Here is a 23517-nt window from a genome sequence, read left to right as displayed (position 1 = left end):
AAAAACAAAATGTAGTTTTAAAAAATAGCTCAAATGAGGCTCCACGCGCCACCGTGTGTGTTCAGCGGAGGCCGTGCTGCGCCGGGAACGAGGTGGCGGGGGGCAGTTTCCTTCTCCAGGCCGCTTGTGTGCGGAGCAGCCACGTTCCTCACCGGGACTCGATTTCCACTCAGGTCCTCGGACACTCGCGAGGCCTGCCACGGCGGCCGAGGCCCCGGCTCACGGTGTCCATAGGAAAGGAGCAGCTCTACATTTGGTGGCCGCGGTCACTCAGTGCAGCTCATTAACCATGAACTTCCCTCAAGGTCCCCAGGCCGCAGAGCCGGAAGGTCTGCGTGCCGTGGAGCAGGCGATACCTGATTGGTCAAAGGAGGTCGTCACTGCCAGGCAATTAGCAGGAAGGACAAGTTCACAGGAGCAAAGGATGTCAACAACGGTCCAAAGAACTGTTTTAGGAAATTCTCCAAGTACCAGGGGGCCGTTGGCTCCTCCTTGTCACACCATTAATCACTGGCTGGTCTCTAAGTCCGTGTATCCATAATTCAGGCTCCAAGAGACTGCATTTCAGAGAAACGGTCAACAAACTTTCTTCTATTTTCCTACTTCGGACAATATTAATTAACGGCATGAAACGGGCTCTGTTGGTTCCCAGCTCTGCCAGTGAATTGCTTGGCCCTTCCCGCTGTAAAGGTGCCCCTGTCCCCCCAGTGTCCTGCGACTGCCACCAGCACCTTGGGAAGCACTGAGAAGTCTGTCGATGGCCCCGTTCCGTGGCCACAACTTGGCGACAGCTTCCCGAAGGCCCGCCTGGCCCATCTCCTCCTCTAATGACAGCTGTGGCATCTAACCCCAACGTTTCTTTTTGTAGCAAAGCATTAAAACACTCGTTTTCTCTCTGCCACAGAAAGTGGGGGACGTACAAAAATGCCATTCTTTTTCCTTGTCACTTTATTCATTGTTTTTGGTATGAATGGAACAGTGCAAAGTGCGGTCTTCTGGCGACAGGTTAGCAAGTCACATTCTTTCTCCACCTGAGGAAAGAATTATCGTAAAAAGGTCTAAGCACTGGTTGAGGCCTGAAAGAAAGGATTTTCTTTTTAATTTTACTAATTTTTAGAAAGGGGTGAGAGAGAGAGACAGCAGGGGGTGGTTCTCCCGTGTGCCCTGAGCAGGGATGGAGCTGCACCCGGCGCACCAGGATGGCGGCTGGCCCCTTGCGGACCATCTTCCGAGCGGAGTAATGGCTTTGTTCAGAGGCTGCGGCTGAGAGACGCTCTTCTCGGAGAGAAGACGGACGTGAAAGGCTGGACTACAGACGAGAACTGGAGCCTCAGCGCGCGCTCTGCAGCCAGGCCGCGGGCTCCCGTGCAGACCCCACTGCTCACTCGCTGTGGACGGTGGCGAGGTCTTTAAGCGCTCGGCACCCCCATTCCCGTCCGCAGACTGAGGATACTGTCAACTCGCAGGGCTGTCGGAAGGGTTACGTGACGTAAGAGAGCGATGTGCTCACAACACCCCTGGGCACCGTGTAAACGACTAACAGCGAGGCGTGAGTCCTGCCGCCAGCATCGCGCCAGCTGCCAGCCCGTGCCCACAGCCGTCGGTCCTGCTCTCGGCCCCTCTGCACTGACAAAGGCCTGGTTCCGTCCTTGTTCGGCTCCCCTCCCTGCAGCGACCGCGGGGCGGACGAGGCCGGCCGGACAGCGCCCCGAGCCCTCGCGGGCCCCGCCTGAGCCGCCTGCTTTTGCGGGAGGACCGCCCCCCAGCGGCAGGGGAGCGGCGGGCGGGGGGGCCGGCCTGAGACGCCAGCGGAGGCGCAGACAGCGGGGCACCCGAACCTCATTCAGCTCGACTTACGTCTTCCCGGGACCTCCAGCGAGACCAGGGCTGCGGGCCGGCGCTGTCGGGAGGGGAAGGCGTGCGTTCTGTGCAAGTCGTGACGACCCGAACAGCAGCGGAGCGACAGGTGCACGTGGCCCTGAGAAACCCGTGCTGGGCGGGGCTGCGGGCGGGTGTGGGCGGGGCTGCGGGCGGGTGTGGGCGGGGCTGCGGGCGGGTGTGGGCGGGGCTGCGGGCGGGTGTGGGCGGGGCTGAGGGCGGGTGTGGGCGGGGCTGCGGGCAGGTGTGGGCGGGGCTGCGGGCGGGGGGGCTGCGGGCGGGCGTGGGCGGGGCTTGGGCGGGTGTGGGCGGGGCCGAGGGCGGGGCCACCACAAGCGTCACAGGGAGCACATGGGCTACGACATCGCCGTGGAAGGAACGCTTCTCGGAAGAATGTGCTCTGCAGCCCGGCCGGTCCTCTCAGACCAGAGCCTGGAGCCTCCGCAGAGGGGACGACCGTTCAGCCTGAAATGACGTGGCGAACGCAGGCTTGGAGAACCCTGACAGGCGCGTCGTTGCTGGCTTTCGGGGTCTGGGGACGGCGACCGGCTGCGGGACTCAGGGGCTGCCTAACCTCGTAATCTCCGTCCCGGGGGCGGTTAGGTGCCGCCATCCACCCGGACGGCATTTCAAGAAGGTTCTGAGCTGTAGACCGTGGGACCGGAGCCGTGAGCCACGTGGGGGCCGTTCCCGGCCGAAGCAGTCGTTTAAGGAGGCCCGGGACGCAGCGTGCTCCTCAGACCTTCCGCGTGGCGAGGCGGGGCTCCCGCGAAGCCCGTGAGCTCAGGGCGCAAAGGTCCAGCTCGCTTTACCACCAGCGTCTGAAACGGGAAGCCCCTGGTGGTTAAAAAATGTGTTTGGGAAGAAACCTACCAGGTCAGTCCAGGCTGACCTACTCCAAATCCAAGTTTGTGGCCAGTAATGGACCATCTCCGCCTCCAGACGGGAGCGAAGCATGAGAAACGTCTTGGCCAAGGTGTTGAAACCCCACCAAGGAATCAGCTAAAGGGAGCACGGGAATTTTTAAAACCTCGGAGATTCTGCAAATGTCATAACTGTCCATCAGTTCCAGCTGAGAGCGTTTGGCCCGCCACAGACATTACTTTATATATTGAAAGGCAGGGGCTCCCATGGCGCGGTCATTGCTTTTCCTGACGGTCCTCCTTCAAAGTGATTTTTATATATTAGCTCATTTTAAAACACAGTAAGAATTAGTGCTATTTAATGAAATAATGTCTGTAATCACGGGTTAGAGGAAATAGGTGCTTTTAAGGCTACCATTCACCTCTGATATCTCTTTCACGAGTTTGGATTTCTGCAGAATTGATATTGAAGTTTTCTTAAATCAAAAGGTTTTAAAGCAAAAGCATATTGAAGATTTGTAAATGTAATTGTGGCATTTTATTTGTCCAATATGGATATATTTACCACATTTAAGAGACCACTTTTGATAAGATAACAGAGATCAAATATCACTGATTTCCCCAGTGTGCAGGAGTACGGAGATAAGAAAAAATAAATATACCAACGTGGATCCACAGCTCTCTATAGAGGCTTCAGACATGCTGGTCTGCAGGAGAATCGTGCAGTCCGTTCATCCTGTGGATAATAGGACCGATTACACACCTTCAATGCACAAGCCTCGTAACCTGGCTGCAGAGAGAACGGGGTAAACCATGCGTGTCTGAGTAAAAGGAAATGGTCGAGGAATGGAGCTGTGAAGTGGGGGTTCTGTCCGACGCAAGACCGTTGACCCTCCACGAGGGACAGACGGACCCCGACACCCCCGCAGCTGAGCACAGTGGAGCCACGCGCAATAACAACCGCCGGTGAGGAAGAGGATGCACACACTGGCCATCGTTATTTTCTTCTTGGCTTCAACTGCTGCACCTCCTAAGACACTAATGCTTTGTGTAAGCAAACGAGAGCTGCCCAGACTCGGGCAACGCAGGTTCCCGCGCTTCATGGGGCGACGAAGCACGGCAGCCGCGCCGGCTGGGGTTGGGGGGCGGCGGGGGGCGCAGCCACTTACCGCGGACGCCGCTCCAGGGAACGCGCCGATCCTGACGCGGGAACCGAGCCCGAGTCTGACGTTCCGGGTACGTGGCTGACCCCCTCGGGGACCAGCCCCTGGCGGCCTCATGCCCTCACGCTGTGTCATTCCCTGTCTGCACAGGAGCCATAACGATGGCATCTTTGTCACGGGATCACGATGAAGGTTAAATGAATGAATGTCCGCAAAGTGTCCAGACTCGTGCGCGGCTCCCGTAACCCCGGCGTGCGCTGGTGTCACTGTTTTCAGGACGCGGCTTGTACCTGCGCTCAGACGCGCCGTGAGTCCCTCCCAGGGGGTGTGGGACTCGCACGCGTTCTGGGGAAAAAGAGAAAATAAGCGGTGGTCATCCGGGGGCGGTCTGGGGACACCTCCTCGTAACACATTTTAGATGAAAAATTACTTATTCTTTGCCAATAACGTTCGCCAGCATCAGCACAGCCGCATAATCAAGTTTAAACAGACAAAATGAGTTTATCTCGACCCGATGCCCTGCCGGGATTAAAAAAAAAAAGATGGATGATTTCAGATTTAATAAATGAGGCCTTTTCAGTTTCAGTGACTTCGGCTAAGAAGCTCAGAGTAGTTTGCAAATATTCTAATTAACCTTCGACATACTTGCTGAAACCGGAGGTCATCGCTGCTTCTGTTGTTTAAATACGCATCATTCCGGGCGCTGTCGCGGGTTAAAACGAAGCACATTTAGAAGTGAAAAGGCTTCTTCACTGTCATTTAAACAGTTTGCTTGGACTTTTCATACTTATGACAGTTTTTCATGAAATATGCTCCTATTTTTAAGGATTCCTAAGTTTCATATTAAAAATGGAAACTGTTAAAGGAGAAATAAATCTAATTTGCCCCCAAAATAGTGCTTTTTGACCTAACAAAAAATGAACATTACGGAGCTCGACATGAAGTGGGCAGAACGCGGGAGCGAGGAGGAAAGAGACGTGGATTCTGTCCCGGCTCCATCACTGACCCGCGTGGCCTCAGGCTCTGAGGGGACCTGTGTCAGCCCCCGGGCCCCGCACTGGGCAGGGCCAGCTGCTGCGTGAAGCTCCTTCAGAGAATCTCGTCCTGCCACGACGTTCCTGCAGGTTCCCGGGGGTGGAAAACTCCCCACCCTCAGGGGCTGGCGGCACCCACAGGGACTCCGGACTGTGGAGGACGTCCCTGAGCGACCCGCTGTGTCTTCTGGGGCCCCTCCGCTCCCAGCTCTTCAAATGGTCTGCAGTTCCCGGCGTGGAATGCCTGCCACGGCCCCACCACAGCCAGCTCTGCAAATGGCGATGGAGGACGTGGGCAAGAGCAGGAGGTGCTGGCCTCTGCCCCCTGCGTCTGTTCACCATTATCAGGTCGGAGCAGGACTAGTGGGAGGTCAAAGGACCTGAGACGTTTCCTGAGCCTTCGGCGTGGCCGCAGCCCCCACTGAGTGAGTGACAGCTTCCTCACCAAGGCCAGGCCTGCCTTCAAGGCGCGGAGCGTCCGGGCCAGGCAGACGTCCCCTCCAGCACCGCGGGAGCTCCGGCCAAAACCGCCTCCCGCCCCATGAAGAAAGAGGCGAGTGGGGTTGGATCCAGTCCATGAAGCTCCACAGAGCAGTGCCACCCACCGTGTGGTGTGACGAGCATGCTGCCTGTGTCACCAAGCACGTGGACGGTGACAGGGTGGGAGCCGTTTGGTGGCTCTTGCTTTTGTGGGGGCGCCCGGCGTGGGGTCAGCAGGCACATCCTACGTGTAGACCACAGGGAGGGCTGAGAGGCCCCCATGGGAGCCACAGCTGCTTGAGCTGCTGCCGTCCCCCGCAGCAGGACCACGGACAGGTCGGCCACGCACTGAAGGCAGAGACAGGCCTTCGCCGCGGGTGACACGGGAACCGCACCTGCCAGGGCTGAAGAGCCGGCCTGGAGGCCTCACTGAGTCTCCCCACGCCCTTCCACGCCCTTCAACTGCGGGAGGACCCAAGGGCCTCCTACACTTGTCCCTTGATCCTGAGTGAGCTCATTGATTATTTGTCTGTTCCTCAGCTTCCATAGACCAAACGCCCAGTGTTTTACAACATTCTTTACAAATACAGTGAAAAAGTAGGTGTTTCGTGGAATGTTTTATGTGGAGCTGGGAGCTGAGTGAGCTCCAGGAGGAGCTGGGCGTGGAACTCAGCGGCAGACCTGATGCCACAGCCATTCCCACACGCGTTTGGCCCCAGATCCTTTCTCAAGCCCGTCCGCCCTCCTGAGAGGACACGCCTGGCCGGCTGAGGAGCTGCCTGGTGTGTGGGCCCGCACGCATGTGCATCTTGCATGTGGGCTCATGTGCGTGTATGTGTGCCTGGTGTGCGGGCCTGTGTGTGTGCCTGGCATGTGGGCCTGTGTGTGTGCGTGTGTGCCCGGCATGTGGGCCTGTGTATGTGTGTATGCCCGGCGTGTGTAGAGCTGGAGTGAGCTCAAATTGTCAGCAATTCCTGTCAAGTCCTTCACGTCCCCGGTGAGCAGAGGGGAGTGTTCGTGCAAATGAAGGCAAAGTTAGAGAAAAACCGGGACATCTGTAAACCCCCGAGTAAAATGTAAAACGTCCAGTCACAGATCGCTGTTCTGAAGAACAGAGACGCCATATAAGCGCTGTGACAGCGCGGGCAGCGTTGCTTAGCAGAGGAAGAAGGTCGTGAGACAGCATTGCACACAGATGCATAAACCACATACGTGGTTCCGGAGTAAATATATCAAAGCTGAGGAATGAGGGAAAGACAAAAGCATAGAACACTTCGAAATAAGATATTCAGTCTGCATGATCCAAAAACTAAAACCTGAATGTATGTGAGGCCCATAAATACCTTCAGAAGAGTTTCCTGGTCTGAATTTTAACTGAAAATTGCGCTTCTAGTCTCGGTTTTCCAGGAAAAGCAAGAGCAGCAGCAGAGAAAGTGTGACTCACCCCCAGGGGGTTTCCAGCAGCGAAGTGAAGAGGGACAAGTGAGAGGCTGAAAAGAAAGGGGGCCCCCAGTCCAGCCTGGGGGAGCACTTGCTCGGAGCGCCCGCAGCCCATCAGGCAGGTGCTCTCGGGGACGCCAGGTCTTCCTTCCGCACCAGGACCTCAAGCCCCGCCTCCCCAGCCAGGCCAGGTCGCCTTTGCTCCGCAGTCCCCGGTGCCTCCCAGCCTCTCCCTGCAGTGCATGGGCTCAGCGCCCCCCCCCCCCCGCCCCTCGCGTCCCACGGGCTCGGCCCCCGCTCCCCTGCGTCCTGTGTCCACCTGAGGACAGAAACTCACCCGGCCGTTGGAGCCCCGGGGGCGCGCGGCGCTGGGACGCGTCCTCAGCCCCACCGCCCTGTCCCCGCAGAAGTCCAGGATCTCCACCTACGAGAAGATGTGGGCCTTCATGAGCAGCCGGCCGCAGACGGCCCTGGTGCGGCACAGCGACGAGGGGCTCCGGCGGGTGCTGACCACCGACTACGCGCTGCTCATGGAGTCCACCAGCATCGAGTACGTGACGCAGCGGAACTGCAACCTCACGCAGGTCGGGGGCCTCCTGGACTCCAAGGGCTACGGCGTGGGGACGCCCATAGGTGAGAGGGCCGGGGGGCCGGTCTCCGTGCGGCGCAGACGGGACGGGGGCGGGACAAAACGGGCCCGGGGCGGGGGCTGCCCCCTACCCCGAGGGTCTCCACCAGGGCGCACGGGAAACGCCCTCCGGATCGCAGTTCCCAGACGGTTCACCGAACGAGCTTTGAATTCACCATTTCTTTCAAGTCCTGCCACCTGCTGGAGTCTATAGATTTTATTATTTTACCCCAAATGTCTTTAAAAAGAACACCTTCTAATTAATTTTCTTGACATTATTTTCCTCAGTACCTATACTGAAGAAAACACACGCCTATGTATTTTTCTACCTTTATTTAGGGAAAATTATAACAAAATTAATTATGCAAATAGATGACAACAGTTGAAGGGCTGGGTTCCCTGCCAACAGGTGGAAAACAAAGCTGCACCCATAAAAGAAATAGGGTGAAGATTAAATTGCTATTTGCTCAGGCAGTTTGCCAGGTTCAATCCCTGAGAACGAACTAAAACCTCAAATATTCCGCGTCCTTGATGTTGTTCTACTGCCCCCCCCCCGGCCAGTGTACCCCACGGCCCACAGAGCCCCAGCACCGGAGTCTGGGCTCAGGGAGCACGCCCGAGCCTCTCTCTCCAGAAGGCCACGCCGTGTGAGGTGCTGATGGGGCGGCCGTCTGCGCCTCGCACGCAAGTCCCTCGCAGTTTCGTGAGAGTGAGCGGTCCCCAGGGGCAGAACCAGGGGACTCGTCCCACGGCTGAAACCTTAGTCACCGTCGGGTCGGATAAGGAGGGACCCGACGTGGACCCAGTTCGTGTGTCTGTGCCGTTACGTCGGGTGTTTGGAAGGAAGGAACCAGCTCGGCCCTCGCCGCTGGTCAGGGCCCACAAGCCCAGGGCCCGCAAAGACCAGAAAGGGGTCGTCGTGGGATGGAGCGTGTTTGCACAGGGAGGCCCCTGGGAACAGAGGCCCCACACGACAGGGGGCTGGCGACTGCCAGCATCCCCTAAGGGGGAGCTGAGTTGTACGCATGGGGATCTGAGCACAAGTCTGTTAGAAGGTCCGTTATTCATGGGGGAAAAAAAGCAGATTTTAAGTGAACTGTCCTGATGTTTTAATTCAGCAAGAAATTCATTTAAAAAAAAAAAAAGACTGTATCCATATTCAACTTTGGATCAAGAGTAATTTAATTAATCGGATAAAGATCAACTCTCCTCGCTTCGACCGTGAATTCACATCCGTGTGACTCCCTGCTACCCATCTGGTGTTGGAAGTGTACGCTGTGGGGAGATTCTCTCCATTCTTGTTGCTGTCATGTGTGCCCCCCAAATAAGTCTGGGCAGAACCACAGGCCACGAGTCCTGGAACGATTTCCTTGTGCCTCTGTTTCCAACAGCTGCTCCCGATGGAAATGCCGAGATTGCTAGTGAGGTGCGTGTTTTCCCCAGGTGGTTATGAGGCGCTCCTGTAATTAAGTCAACGTGCCTGCAGCGCGCGGTGGGCTGTCAGACATGAAATAAAGGGACCCTCCGTCTCCTTTATGTCCTGTCTCCCTGACCAAGATGGGTCACCTCGTTTTAGACACTAGAGGGGGACCGAGGGTGGGGAGAGCAGGCAGAGGCTCTCGTTCTAAGTCCCAATCCGGCTGGTTTTATTACACGGGCAGAGGCCAGACCGGGCACCAGGAGCGGGTGCCGTTGCCTAAATCTCTTCAGAGTCAAGACCGTAGGGTTGATTGTGATGCGCCCGCAGCTGCTTTGAGCAGAACTATCCGTAGACGAGAGGTGACGTTGAAAACTTGGTCCTTTTATCATCCGTCTTCCACCCAAAGCCCTCCTGGACCACCTGCCCACACCCCTCTCTGCCCGCCCCCCCATTTCTTGCCTGGTAAGAAGGATAGAAAATAACGTGTATCACTCTTTGCGAGAACTTTCGCCCTTTAATAGGAGACTTTTAATGGGCGTTTTTTTCGACTGAATGGACTGTAAGTTGGAAGCTCATTTTTTTCTGGTAGAAGAGGAAGGCGCTGGCTGCAGCCACACCCCTGAGTTAGCCCAGCACTTCGAGAATTACTCCGAGTTCCTGCGGGAAGGGCTGGCCCTTCAGGAGAATCACTGTCTTTTATTTAAAGTGACAGAGAGAGATTTAAATGTTGCAGTTCCGTCTGGCCCCGTCCACACTCAGACACACCGGTTTCAGAGCTGGGAAGCCTTTCCCCTGCCCGGGTGAAAAGAAACACACTCAGGAATTTTTCGTAGTGGCCGCAAACCTGTTATGCTTTTAAGCAAGAACAATGAAGGGTAATTGGAGCAGATGGCAGGCCGCAGGGGCTGCAGCTGCTGGATAAATGCGCGAGATGTTTCTTCTGTGATGAATTGCCTGTTTAAGAAAGATCCGTTGCTATTCAGGACCCTCCGTGGGCAACGTATACATTTTTTCAAGTGACTTATAATAAATCCCGTCCCATGTCCCTCCCTGCATTTAAGCAAGAGCAGCAAAGATGGAAGTTGAAATAGATTCGGATATAAATTCTCTGCTCCCTTCTCGTCCATGAAGGCTCCAGACTCCTCCGAATGCGCCGAGGTCGGTGAGTCAGGAGATCACAACGAAGAACTGAAGACTTCGCTTCTGGAAATGTGCCTTCGGAGGGATTTAAAATAAAACTTCAAGAGAAGGAGAGCAGGCGAGGCTTAAACAGGTTGCCGGGAGACTGGGCCTCGCCTCCCGCGGGGGCAGCTTTGGACGGGCTCCTGTCTGGCGCGCTCTGGATATGGGAGGAGCACACGCAGCGCCACTCTGTGTGGCCGCCACGGCCGCGTGGAATCAGTCTTGCACTCTTCACGGCACGCTCACGCTCTGGGCGCTAATTTTGACCATTGTTTTGGGGACAGTGAAGTGAGCAGTCAGTATCTTTTTATTTGGCTTTGAAGAGCCCTTTTCTCACCCAAAATCCATACTCTTAACTGACAAGTCACTACCTAATTGCAAAACATTTTACTCTGTTTTTAAACTTGGTTTTGAGTACTGACAATAGCTCTGGAAAGTCTTGGGTAAAAAGAAGAACAATAGTAACAAATGCAAATGTTCAAACCCTCCACTTTTCCAGCTGAAACTCTGCCCAGGACGTGAGGTGCCTGCGGAGGTTTGGGGCGCACGGGCTGGAAATAACACCGGGAGGAAAGGAAAGGGGGCCGCGTGAATTCCGTGACTCTGCCAATTGCTGTCACTTTCACTCCGTAAATCTCTTCAATTCTGAAACCAGTGGACTTGACCACCTGCACCCTAAGATTCCTGCTGGTTCTGAGATGCCGCATTTTTTCTATTTGCTTTTTCTTTTTTTTTTTCTTTTTTTTTTTTGCATTTTTTGGTTTCTACCAAGAAGACCTTTAAAGTTTGCTAACAGAAAGAGCGATTTTCCTAGTAAGTGAAATACGAACAAGACTTCTTAGCATCCACAGAGAAATTGAGTATAAATGCATTTTACCACCTGTTTGTGGCTTCCTCTGAGCTAACGTAAGAACCCAGCGCCAGGCAGGCGTGGCTACCGGCAAATGCCGGTGCTCTCTAACCCAACGGGATTAAAATGCTGTGACATGACTGGGAAACGAAGTATAAATAACATCAATAAAGTCCTTGCAAATTTTCCAAACACCTGAATTGTGTAGGCCCTTTGAGTTCACCAAAACCTATCTCACCAGTGCATTACTGGGGTGTTAGTCAGTGTAGACTAGTGACTGTCACCGACGTCTGCAGTTCTCAGTGGCTGACACAGTCGGTCTTTCTTTCTTGACCTTGTCACGGTCCCACGTGGGCTGAAAGAGAGAACCCGTTCTGGGCCACAATCCTGGGACCCGAGCTCCTTCGAATCGGGGGTCCCACTGTCGGGGTGGGGGGGGTCATGAACTCCTTATCGTCCAGCTGCACAGCCGGGGAACGGGCGAGAGCAGAGGGTCATGTTGGGAGAACTGGGGGGGGGGGGCGGGGGGGGGCTGGACTCCCGGTGCCTGAGACAGGCTGTTTGCACTCTGGCCTGTGAAGGGGACGGGGACATCGGCGGCTCCCCGGGAGGAAGAGGAGGCGACCCTGCTGTTCTCTGGCCCGGAGGTCACAATATTAGACAACCCATAGCTGAATCTAAGCAACAAAACCTTGTGTGGGAGAAACTGGTGAAAAGCGCCGCAGAGCAGAGGTCTGCCCAGAAGTCCCCGCTCAGCCCCTCCCGGGCGGTTGGGCAGGAACCCACGGTGGCCTGTAGCGCCCCTGCCCCGGGCAGAGCCTTCCGGGCGGGGGACTGAGCTCTCGTGCCCGGGCCTTCAGGGTGCGGGCGGGGTCTCCTTGCGGACGGCCTGCTTCCTCACGTCTCCTCCGCCTCCGTGCCCTCGCCCAGGCTCTCCGTACCGCGACAAGATCACCATCGCCATCCTGCAGCTGCAGGAGGAGGGCAAGCTGCACATGCTGAAGGAGAAGTGGTGGCGGGGCCGCGGGTGCCCCGAGGAGGGTGGCAAGGAGGCCAGCGCGCTGGGCGTGGAGAACATCGGCGGCGTCTTCATCATCCTGGCCGCCGGCCTGGTCCTCTCCGTGTTCGTGGCCATCGGGGAGTTCCTGTACAAGTCCCGGAAGAGCCGCGACGTGGAACAGGTGCGTGCCCCTGCTGGGACGGGCGGGCCTGGGTCTTCGGCCTCTGCGCTGGGCCTGGGGCTGTTCTGAGGGTGCTCGTCCGTGTTTGTCAGGGGCCACTGAGTGAGAGGCCCAGGAGGGCCATGTCCGAGTCAGAGCCGAGAGCCACGGAATGCCCCCCGGGGCTGCTGGCTGTCCGGCCCATCCCTGGTGACGAGGACACAGAGCAGCACCTTGCACGCGAAGCCTGGCATCTGCTCCCCCAAATGACGGTGCAGAACTCCGAGCCCAGTTCCGTCTTCCACAGCTTTTTGCTCTTCAGATAGAAGCCCTAGACAGAGTGAGGACGAAATCAATCCATGATTCGAAAAGATAAAAAGAGGGCTTGGAGAGAAGCATTATCATCCCTTGAGGCAGAGTGATTTATATAAAGATATAAATACCGTATCTTCAAACTGAGCTTTTACCTTAATCAACGTATAATTATAAAAGACAATTCACCAGTTTTTTTCCACAAATACAATAAACCCAAAATGACAATAAAATACATTAGACACCATTTTTCCAGAGTGTACTTAGGGTTATGGTTGATCTCAACAGTCAACCATTTTTGTCTTATTTTTGCCTTTGATGGAAACCAGAGTTTACCCTCTTCTGAACGAGATGGCTGTGGGGACAGTTCATTCCTTCATAACCATAACGAACTACGCAAAATGCAAACTCACAGCCACCGCGTGGGGTTGCGGCCAGCCCGTTCAATCTAAAGACACTGTCAGAATGGCACCGCGCGAGCTGAGAGTAGCGGGGCTGCCCTGGACCCTGAAAATTCTGTGGCCGGTTCTGCTCACCCACCTCACACTGGCCTCGCCTCCTTGATGGGGACGCTCCTGCCCCCCAAAGCCGGGACGCCCCGGTTCCATCACAAAAATGCTCCCCACAGCACAAGGCCACAGTGAGCGCATTAAGCACAGCTTTCCTAGACCTCGTTAGGGAGCCCGTCTGCAATTAAAAGGGAGAATGGACCTCCCGTTTGCTCTTGAGGGGTCTTGTTTAACAGAACTAATGTGACAAAGAAGAGCTTGAGTGCGCGGTGGTCTCATGAGCTTCTCACAACTGCCAGCTTTGTTTGATTTGAGTGTTCATTGAAATGCTCGTTTTTGCTTCTGATTTATTCATTTTCCTATGTTTCTTTTCTCGTTTCTTTTGCATGCAAGCCTTTTTGTTTCTCCCACGGACGGCAGTGTAAGCAAACCCACCCAGCCAGCTCCGCGTCTGGGACCACCCTGTCTACGGATGTGGAAGGTGGCACAGTGGCCCGAGAGGGGCGAGGGGAGAGGGCCCGGTCCTCGGTTCGCACCGTGTGACTGGTTTTAGGAAAGCGCTCCCGGTAGAAATTGTCTCTCGTAGGTGATGCTGCCGCCAGTGCTCCCGTGTCCGTGAAGCATAAGTGACCCCAACCCCCGGTCCCGTTAAGAGAGCGAGGCTCACGCGTGGTAGGCGTCCTGCCCAACACGCTGGGAACAGGTGGGAGGCTAGGGGCGCGCGTATTTACGGAACCCGCTGGGCCATCGGCGTGTCTCAGCTCTGTCTTCATGCATTAAAAACAAGCAGCTGTTTCCTCGTGAAAAGAAGTAGATTCAGACTTTCAACAGCACAAAACACAATCACAAAACCCTACTTTGGGGGACGTTTTTCTCTTTGGGACCCTCTTTTTTCTCCTACGTCCTCCCTCCCGTCCCACATGTCCTGTCGGGTTGCGCGCGGCCCACAACCCGAAGCCCATCTTGTCATTCTGACTCCGTAACAATGTCAATTTTTAATCCGATCCTTTCCACTGTTTAAAAGGCATTGTTTAGACAAAGACTCCAGGGTGCCTTAGATCTCAGACTCACACATGCACTCCAGGGAACGGAGACGAAACGCAGCCTCTGGTGTCTCAGAGGGGCGCCGGCTGGCTCAGCGCTGCTCGGCCGCAAAGGCCCCTGGGCAGAAGGCCACCGCCGTCCGCCCTCCCTGCGATGTTTGCTCGTGGGGCGTAACGAGCATCTGCAGGTTCCGGGAGGCGTGTGCCCGGCGTCTCTGAGGAACTGTGATGTTTTTCACGCTATACACTCTTTCTCGCACACGCCAGCACATGCTAAGCCAGGGGCTCACGCAGCGCACCTCGTTTTCCTGCCTCGCCCTCGCTCTTGGCTCCTTTCAGTCCGTCCCCTCACGCAGGACAGACAGACAGGCGGCTTCAGCGGCAGCCTTTCCCGAGCGTGGCCACGGGCACGCTCCTCCCCTGGCCACCTGGCCGTGACTCACTCATCCCAAGGGCACGAGGAGAAGGACGAGGGGGGGACCGTGGAGGAAAGACTCTCCTTCCACGTGCGTTGCAGGTCCCTGCAGGTTCCACCTGCGTTCAAAGTGCTGGAAGCTGGTGGCGCGCTCACTCGGCCCGGAGGCCAGATGGCCGCCTGCTCGTCGCATTTGTGGGACTGAGGAGGTCCCTGTCCCTCTGCGCTGTGTCCTCTGCCCAGTGAGCGGGAGGTGGACGAAGCCTTCCGTCTCCCCCCAGATTGGGATCGGTGTCCTTTGTCCTCCTTTTGACCTGGAGTGACCCCCAAGCCCTAGCTCTCAGAGGCAGGCTGCAGGCCGCCCGCGCCCTCGCAGAGCACCTCTGAGCCACAGGCTCCCGCCGAGTCCCTCGGCAAAGGCGGCCCCTGCGGGCCGGCGCCCCGGCCTTGCTCTCCACTTTAAATAAGTGTGTTGAGAAAACCCCTTCCAATCACACGAACACTTCCCTGCGGCTCTGAAGTGAAGGCAGCGCCGTCCGCTCTGCGTCAGCTTCGCGTTTTTATACACAACAGAATCAGATGTCGGGTTAAATACGATGCTGTTTGAAGTGCATTGGTTCTGTACATAGAAATTACAGAAGTTTATATTCTCAAGGGTTAGTTAATAAACCAAAAATGCTGCCAGAAGAGTTCAAGGGACAAAACGTGTGTTTCCACGAAGACTTCCCTTTAAAAGTGTAATAAAGAAGTCGGGAAAAAGAAATCATCTACCTCCCAAATTAGTGTTTGTGTAGTTATGACTTCAGACGGTAATGACCTCATTCTGATATTTATATATTATTTTATGGTTTTCAAAATGCCTTCACACATGACATCGCATTCAGTCCTTCCCAGTCTTATTTCCACTTCACCGACAGTGAAACGGAGATCAGAGTCAGCAGGCTGGGGCCCTAGACTGTAGAACCAGAAGAAAAAGTTCTAAATCAGAACTAAATGGGAGCTTAGGTTCAAGTCCCAGCGCAGCCCTGTGCCGGGTGCGTGCAGACACGTGGGTGCCCTCCAGAGTCTCCACGTGCAAAACTGGGATACAGCTTCGAGGCCCTAAGGTGGAAGGAGTACCTTCCACGGTCCCGTTCCCCGGGGCAGGGTGCCGGCTGCTCCCTCCCTGCCGGCATCTCGGCGTGTTTATCGTAGGTTGTCCCCGACGCAGGGGGAATGTCCCCAGGATGGGAAAGCACCCGGTGTTTCCCAAACAAAAGCCAAGAGCGACGCTCAGGCCGGCCATGCCCCTCCGTGTGCTTAGACACAGCAGTTCTCTCCCAGGTCAGGCCATGCACATACGTTTTCTTAAAACCGTCCGATGCAAGGGCTGGGTTTTTTAAAATAACTCCTCTTACGTGAGGTTTTCTTCCCCCAACAGTCTAAGTGCAGTTATTATAATTAAAAGTGGTTGGTAAGCAAGTATTTTCTTTGAAACTAAATCAAATACAGCAGTTTGACTTCAGATTTGGCGGTGTGAGTTTTTATCAACACCGGCAGGTTCTCCGTAGCTTGCACTTTGAGAAATAGAGTTTGAAGTGAAGAAGGGGACAGAGAGGTAGGGGAAGATTCAACAAGTGTCTCAGCAGCCCGGTGGCAGGGAGTGTTGCCTAACTTAGTGTCTCAAAAGCCTGTCTACAAACTAATGCAATAAGGGGGGGGAATAAAACTTACTTGGTTGTAGACTAAAATTATAAATTAAATTACTTTAGAATCCTTCCAGCAGAATTGGAACTACCTAAGCAAGGCATGATGGGTAGAGATCATGCCCTTCAGGAAATTAGCTGGATTATATGATTATGAAGCTACAGAAGGAGAATTATTTCCAGGCACCAAACTGCTCTTGGCTAGCATGACATTATGTTCTGCATGAACCAGCAGAGGCAAAGCAGCAAAACAATGAATCTCAATTAGCGTCCAAGCCCATGACCCTGGCACCGGGGGGTCTGCCCCCCTGTGGGCCATTGAAAGGTGGCCTGAGCAGCCCTGAACAGCCCACAGAAAGGACGTGCTCTTCCTCCGCACACCTCGCCGGGCCAAGTGGCTGCAGTAATTAACTGTTACGGATAATGAAACACTCCTGCTGGACGTGGCAGTGGGAGCCAGCCCGCAGGCCCCGTCTCATTAGGCTTTCCACGGTCAGGAAGTTTTATGTCCAGAGGCACAAGCACATTAAAATCATTTGCTTTCATAATCCTCTCCGCCAAGTGTTCAGAGAAACTCTGCGGACGAAGATGAGGGCCTGGTTGCGAGAGAGAACCCACCTCAGGGACGGGCCGCGGGCTTCCACGCCCAGCAGACTCCGCGCGGCGTGTGCTCAGCGCACACGGCGGGGCTCAGGGTCCACCCCACACAGCGTGGCCCCGTCACACGTCCGGTCCAGACGCACACGGGCGGGGGAGGGGCGAGACCTGGGTGACGTCGTGAAGCTGCTGTCGCTCCCCGACAATTGGCACTTTTTAACTTCACGGGGCCAATTTGCTTTCCCCATCGTTGTCCCACGGGAGTGTTCAAAGGGCAGATACTCCGGTTTTTCAAGTTCAGAGCAGAAGGTTCCCCTGCCACCGAGGCTCTCCCGGCCGCGGGCCGCCACCCTCCCCTGGGCCGCACGTTTCCCGGGGGTCCCTTCGTCACCTGCTGCTCCCAGGTGCCCCGGCTTCAGTTCTTTCATTGTGTGAGCACGTTGTTTAACAAGTGATTTGGAGAAGCGCCTTTGGTCACGTGATTTCTGTAACTGTTCGAAGCGGCTTTCCTCTGCCTGCAAACCAGGCACGCTGCTCTGCGGGCCCAGGGCGGGCATGGGCCCCTCCCCGCCCCCTCCTGCCCCGGCCCCCACTGTCAGTCCTTTGTGGGGGGGGAGAAGCTTCAGCTGCTTTTGAGCCCCCTTCAGGGGCAGAGGCAGCCCAGGGGACAGTCCCCAGCTGGCCCGATGACCGGCTCTGATGGCGTTTCTTCCCTCTGGTGGCTCCCCCTCAGGGGGCGGGACAGACAGAGGGCGCAGCATCTCTGCTCCCAGGCCCCACATCTGTCTGCCTCGTCCCCCCCTGCCCCCCTGTGGGAGCGTCCCCTCCGCAGCGGCAGGTGAGGGTCCCTTCTCACGTGTCCTCGGCATCCCGGCCGGACGGTTCTCCTGGGAACGACACAGAACAGGCCCATTGCCCCCCAGTCCCCACCCCACATGCCCGGTCCTCGGGGCGCCAAAGCAAACTCTCAGCTCCAGGCCCCGTCTCTCCCCTGTCAAACACCCACCCGAGACGGCAGAGGCTCCGGGGCCCACGGGCGTCTGTGTGAGCCCAGAGCTGCCAGCAGGACCTCGCTCCTGTCCCTTGTTCTTTCTGTCCCTCGTTCACTCTTTCTCCCTCAGGGCGCGGCGCACAGAAGCTGCTTTTGTCACTTTGAAAGCGGAAGAAGGGGTTTCAGTTTCAGAAGAATTTGTAAAAAGCACAGATATTAATACCAAATATTACTGTCTCCATGTTAACCTCACTTTTCAAAGTTTTCCATGAAATTACCCCAAATGTCCGAAGAGAACGCACCCCAAGAGTTCGGGGGTGTAACTCTGAGCAGCCACCTTAAGTAAAAATAATGCCTTTAAGAATTCTTTGAAAATAAGTATATGAATTTATACACGTACACACACATAACACCACTCCACAATATACTTACATTTATTTCAATAGAAGAAAACGTCTTTTGAGTGAAACCCTCACATACACACGGGCCCAGGAAAGGCGACCTCTGCGCGTCTGGGGACCTGGAGCCACCTGTCCCACGGGCACATTTTTAGGGACTGAGGAGCTCAGACAGGGACGCGCACGAGTCCAGGGCTCACGGTCAGCGAAGGGTCAGAAGCGTAAACCTGGCAGCTGAGCGGGCAAAGCCGCGGGCCAGGACCCCAGGCGCAGAGCCAAGACGAGATGGGGGAGCAGAGAGGTGACAGGGCGGCAAGGCGGGGAGAACATGGCGCCACGGGGGCCGGGAGAAGTGGGTGAGCAAGTCTGCGGGCCACGGCGAGGGGAGACGGCGCTGGTGTGAGTGGCCCCGGGAAGAACCACCTGGGAAGAGCTCACAGGCACCGGGACTCTGCGCAAGGTGCGGCTCTGGGCTGCAGGCGGTGAGGGCGGCAGCCACCCCTTGAAGTCCTTGTTCAGCATCTGGGTTTCGTCCCCCCTGAGGCTCTGGGCGCAGACACGGGGCTGCGGTCAGCGTCCGCACTGGCTCTGAGGCGGGGCTCATCGTGGCCGCTGTTCCGGAAGCCGCGGTGGAGGCCAACGCTCCACCTCTCAGACCCATTAGTTTAATTCCAAGGACGGTTGATGGAAGATGTCCCAGGGATTCTGAACAAGCTCAGAAGACTGATAAAACCAGAGTTAAAGGTCCCAGATCCTGAGATTGGGAACACGGGGCCCCCCACGGACGTGGGGTCTGAGAATCTCCCGCCTGGGTCCCCCACGTGGTCGGTGGGGACAGACCGCCAACGCTGATCTCTGCTCCCCAGTCCTCCATGGTCCCTGAAGATGTCAGATACCTCTGCAGATAGACGACCGATTTTCAAAGTTGTAACGCAGTGATTTTTCTGTCCTTGTTCCCCGCAAAGCTCCTGATGGTTCTCGGCTCGTCCCACGTTAGAACTCGGGGTTAGGAATGGCAAGAAAGGGAAAGCTTAGACCTTCTTGTTAAACAAGGAAGTCACTGAGCCGCTCCTCTGCAGACTCTGGCAGTAATCTGCCCAAACCGAGGACATAACCACAGTGATAACAACGCCATTAGTTCTCAGTAACCGGCTCCTTGGTGGTCTGCATGTCACTGAAAGGGTCTTTACAAAAAGACTTCAGATCACAGCTTACCGTCAGGGTGCAGCAGGCAGGCACATAAGAGCTCTTAGTCTGTAAAACGACCGTGTATCTGTATCCTTCCACATGTGATGTGTACGTTTATCAGACAACATTACAGACCATGTCACGCATTTATAAGTAAACTGCACTTAGAAGTACAACAGAAAGAAAGTGACACAGAATATAAGATTTATATTATATTCTTGGCCAGGCTAGAGCTTCTGCAGAATAATGTGTCGGAAGAACCCTTCGAGGCAGGCACGCAGTGCAGGTCTCCTAGATGCACCCATGAACGAAGCCTGAACACGGAAATGCCGAGTCCACGGGAGACACAGGGGGTGTCCCGCGAGCCGCTGCCCAGCGGCCACCAGCCCAGCTCCTCCCAGGGCGCATACGGAGTCCTACTGCAGCCCTGAGTCGCCCCCCTGCCTGGAGGCCGCCCTCCACCCGCAGACCTTTCCTGGAGGCTGTCTATTTCAGGTTCAAAGTGGGAGGAGCTTGGCGGCCCCACCCCCTCCCCCAGGGACCTTTGCGCTGGGGGGTAACCTGTGTCCTTGTGTCTGCTCCGCCAGTCCCAAGAAATCAAACGTCAGGATGTGTCCAAGGACCGAGAGGAACAGTCCAGAGAGCAAGATCACGGCCGCCCAGGGAGGCAGGAGACGCAGGAAGGCAGAGTGGCTTTCTGCAGAATAAACAACAAGTCCTCCTCCTTCACACCCGCAGGGACCATGGCCCAGCCTCCACTGCAGCCCCTCGCAGACGGGGCTGTGGTCCTCGGGCACCTGGCTTCTGCAGGAGAACTCACGTGAACACACGTGCTCATGCTCATGCTGACACGTGCACACACACTGACACACATGCTGGTGCACACATGCTGAACCTGACACACCCGCACACACTCACACGCTGACACACACGCTGACACACCAACACACACAAATGCTCACGCTCACTCCACTTGGTCCTGGGACAGCAGCGGGAGCGGCCGACGGGGCAGTGGCATCATCAGTCAGGGCCAGTCATCCATTCGTCGTGAATTTCCCACCAGCCGCACCCACAGAGGGGCTTGCTGTCCAGGGTGGGTGAGCGCGGGGGCCACCCTGGTTTCAGATGGCGAGGACCCGCAGTCAGCGCCCCTTCCCTTCCACAGGAGGGGCGTCCCACCCAGCCCGGCCCACTGGGCCGCCCTCACGGGCCACACCTGGACTCTCACTTTGGCTGTTTCAACGTAAAATGAAGTAAAATATCTAAAACCACATGTCTCAGAGCTCACTGAAACAGAAAGATGGGAATTTCTTATATATTTTGTGGAAAAAGAATCCACAGAGCAGTTCTTTATAGTGATTTAATTTTTTAAAAGCATCGATGAAGCTATAGGAGCTTGCAGGCGAGCGCAGGTGAGTCTGGGAGGCAGGTGGACGAGGCCCCACGCGAGCCCTTCCGCGCGCCCCGTGTCTGGGAAAATGGCGCCACGTCTCCAGCAGTGAGTTTCTCCACATAAAACGGACCCACGACTCTGTCCTTAGGAGGCGGCTAGAAGGGCCATGTGCAAGAGCGGCTGTCACACTCCAGGAGCTTTCTCCTTCCCTCGCTCCCTCCCTTCCTGATCAACAACAACCCTCCACCAGGAGCCTCCTGGGGGAAACCCCCTCCTCCCTGCCCCGGACGTCCGAGCAAAGGCTGCAGAGCCCCGGCACCGCCACCGCCGTGACTCCGCGGAGCCGCCCTTCGGTCTCAGCAGCAAACCGTAAATTCCCCACCGGGCGACGTCACGAATGCCATTATCGCTCCCCTGGGGCCTTCCTGGCAGAACATCTTCAAAGGATCAATCTGAGAACATGTTTCTGATCTTTCCTCTGCGCCATGACGCGCCCCTTCTCCTCACTGAAGCCACAACTTACCGTCTGAAAGGAAGCGAACCCACAGACCTATATTTTTATTCTTTAGTATCACAGGAAAACAGATGTGAAATTCAAATTTTATAAACACGTGTGTAAAAGACGCAAGAAGTCACATGCGAACAGCTAGTGTGTTTAGAGGCGTAGCTCTGTAGGGTCTACATATACATGTCTGGTTCTCAAATGAAGCAGAAAGATTAGAACTACTACGTATTTAAACAACAGTAACTTTTACGGAACTGAACGGAGTGCAGCTTTGCAAAAATACCTGCTGCGCATTGAAACGCAGGGAGCCCGCCAGACAGCGGCCGCGAGCCCCGGAGCGTCCCCCGGAGCGCAGGCGGGCGTGTGCCCTGCAACCACATCCGCTGTGAGTCTGCCCGGGAGGAGAAGACCTCGCTCCTCCGTGCGCTGCCCCAAAGGCATGCACTTGTTTTTAGAGTATTTTAAGAGTAATCGCCACCAAACACTACTAATTTATAGAAGCCCCTCCAAGGAGGAATCTGCCCAAGAGCTGGGCTTGGCTGGGAGCAACAGGCAGCCCCTGCGCTCCGTGTCTGTCCGTCCTGCCTGTGAGCCGGCGGGGCGCGCCTGGCACACTCGCGGGCACCCCCTGCGTGCGCGCGGCGTCCCCGTGGGATCTCACCTCCACCTGCATCGCGCATCATCTTCGCTGTGCACGTGGCGTCCCCGTGGCGTCACGGTGTCACCTGCATCGCGCGTCACATCTGCGCTGTGCGTCCGCCACCGCGCTGTTTCCATTTCAACCACGCGGCTGCCTCCTGGCTGCTGGCGCATCTCTGTCTTCTCGGAGAAAATAATACAATTTAAAGGTGTGTTTTTTTCTTTTTCTTTATCAGAAAGGAAGGTCATCAAGCATTAGACTTTATCTTAGGAGCACAGTAAGGTTTCGTGGGAGAAGAGCAGAAAGCCTTGGTGTAGAGGAGGCTGGTTCACTTTCTGTAGCGTCACTGACGGGCCGTTGGCCTTGATAAGCTCAGTGTTGGGACCGTCCCAGTGGGGAAATGACTTAACTTTACTGTTTTGCGGTCTCGGCACAGGTAAGTTGTCTGTTTCGAGAGCCTTCCCGGCGACTGTGTATCACTGCGTCTGTGGATGGAGCCCCGGAGCCCGCCCAGCTCCCTTGCTGCCTTGGTTTCCCCCGCAGGAAAGGCGGGGGCCGGTGGGTGGGGGCGGCGTGGGGGCGGCGGGGGCTGTCTCTGGGGGCCGAGCGGCCTCGGGCGCATCCTTCCCCCACGAGCCTGGGCAGGAGGCGGTGGTGGTGCGGGGGCCCGGGGGCGCGCCAGCACTGACGCTCTGCCGTTTCCTGCCCCCCAGTGTCTCTCCTTCAACGCCATCATGGAAGAGCTGGGAATCTCACTCAAGAACCAGAAAAAGTTAAAGAAAAAGCCAAGAACTAAGGGGAAATCTGCCTTCACAAGTGTCCTTACTTGTCACCAGAGACGGACTCAGAGGAAAGAGACCGTGGCATGAGCCACGTCCCCGCCGGAGGGCAGACCGCGGGCTTTGGGGAAGACTTTCCCACGCGGGGGCGGCGCGTTTCCATGCGTCTGTGCACAGGAGCAGGCTGCGTGTCAGAGAAATACAAACGCCTGAGAGGCCTGCGTGGGGGTTCCCTGGAAAGGAACGCCATTTCTTTGGAAATAAATTTGTTCACTTTTTTCTCTTTCATCCCAATAAATTGCTGTGTGTGCTTTCTAAATGTTAATAAAATAACAGATTTTTTCCTAGAACGGGTGTGAGTGTCGCTGTGTTTCCTGTGACCTGGTTGGTCCCCTCCGGTGTCCTCAGCCGTCCTGTCTGCCATTTTGACGAATCTTTTCTGGCTGAGTTTTAAAAAATGCTTTTGTTTAGTCCAAATACCTAGTTATTGTAGTAAAGGGAAGCCATTCATCCTTGTGTTTTAAATTTTAATTTTGTAAATAGTTTAAATGGTACTCAGGACATCGGTGAGTATAAGGAAAAAAGATGCTAAAAAGGGAACATTCACCCTGGGCTGGTGTGGCTCAGTGGACTGAGCGCCGGCCTGCAAACCAAAGGGTCCTGGTTTGATTCCCAGTCAGGGCACAGGCCTGGGTTGAGGGCCAGTTGGGGGCGCACGAGAGGCAGCCACACAGTGATGTTTCTCTCCTTCTTTCTCTCTCTTGCCCTCTCTCTAAAAGTAAGTAAATAATCTTTAAAATAAATAAAAAATAAAAAGGGAAAATTCCCTCAAAAAAAAAAAAAAAAAACCATGTCTACCACATCCTGGGAGCCTTTCCAAGTTCTGGACAGACATAGGCCCTGCCCTCCTACTGTTGACAGCAAAACGCAAAAGAAAACCATTCTACTACTCAGAGCAGGAAGT

The 23517-nt window shown here is 55.6% G+C and overlaps 1 protein-coding gene across 2 annotated transcripts in view; it reads left to right on the top strand.

Moving 5' to 3' along the window:
* The window catches only part of GRIK1 (glutamate ionotropic receptor kainate type subunit 1), a 180240-nt gene extending 157497 nt beyond the window's left edge, over positions 1 to 22743 (top strand). Inside the window, exons 14-17 of one of the 2 annotated variants that reach the window (XM_090271336.1) lie at positions 7266 to 7491; positions 11869 to 12119; positions 22010 to 22096; positions 22488 to 22743. In XM_090271336.1, coding sequence (XP_090127462.1) covers positions 7266 to 7491; positions 11869 to 12119; positions 22010 to 22096; positions 22488 to 22643 — 720 coding nt within the window. In that variant the 3' untranslated portion in view covers positions 22644 to 22743. The remainder of the gene's footprint in view (positions 1 to 7265; positions 7492 to 11868; positions 12120 to 22009; positions 22097 to 22487) is intronic. The other variant, XM_090271345.1, reaches the window with a different exon arrangement.
* The last annotated feature ends 774 nt before the right edge of the window (positions 22744 to 23517 follow it).

The sequence above is a fragment of the Furipterus horrens genome, unplaced genomic scaffold (genome assembly GCF_987537825.1).
Source record: "Furipterus horrens unplaced genomic scaffold, mFurHor1.1.pri manual_scaffold_1, whole genome shotgun sequence".
NCBI lineage: Eukaryota > Metazoa > Chordata > Mammalia > Chiroptera > Furipteridae > Furipterus > Furipterus horrens.
Note: the sequence above shows the minus strand (reverse complement) of the source record. Positions and strands in the feature narration are given on the sequence as shown.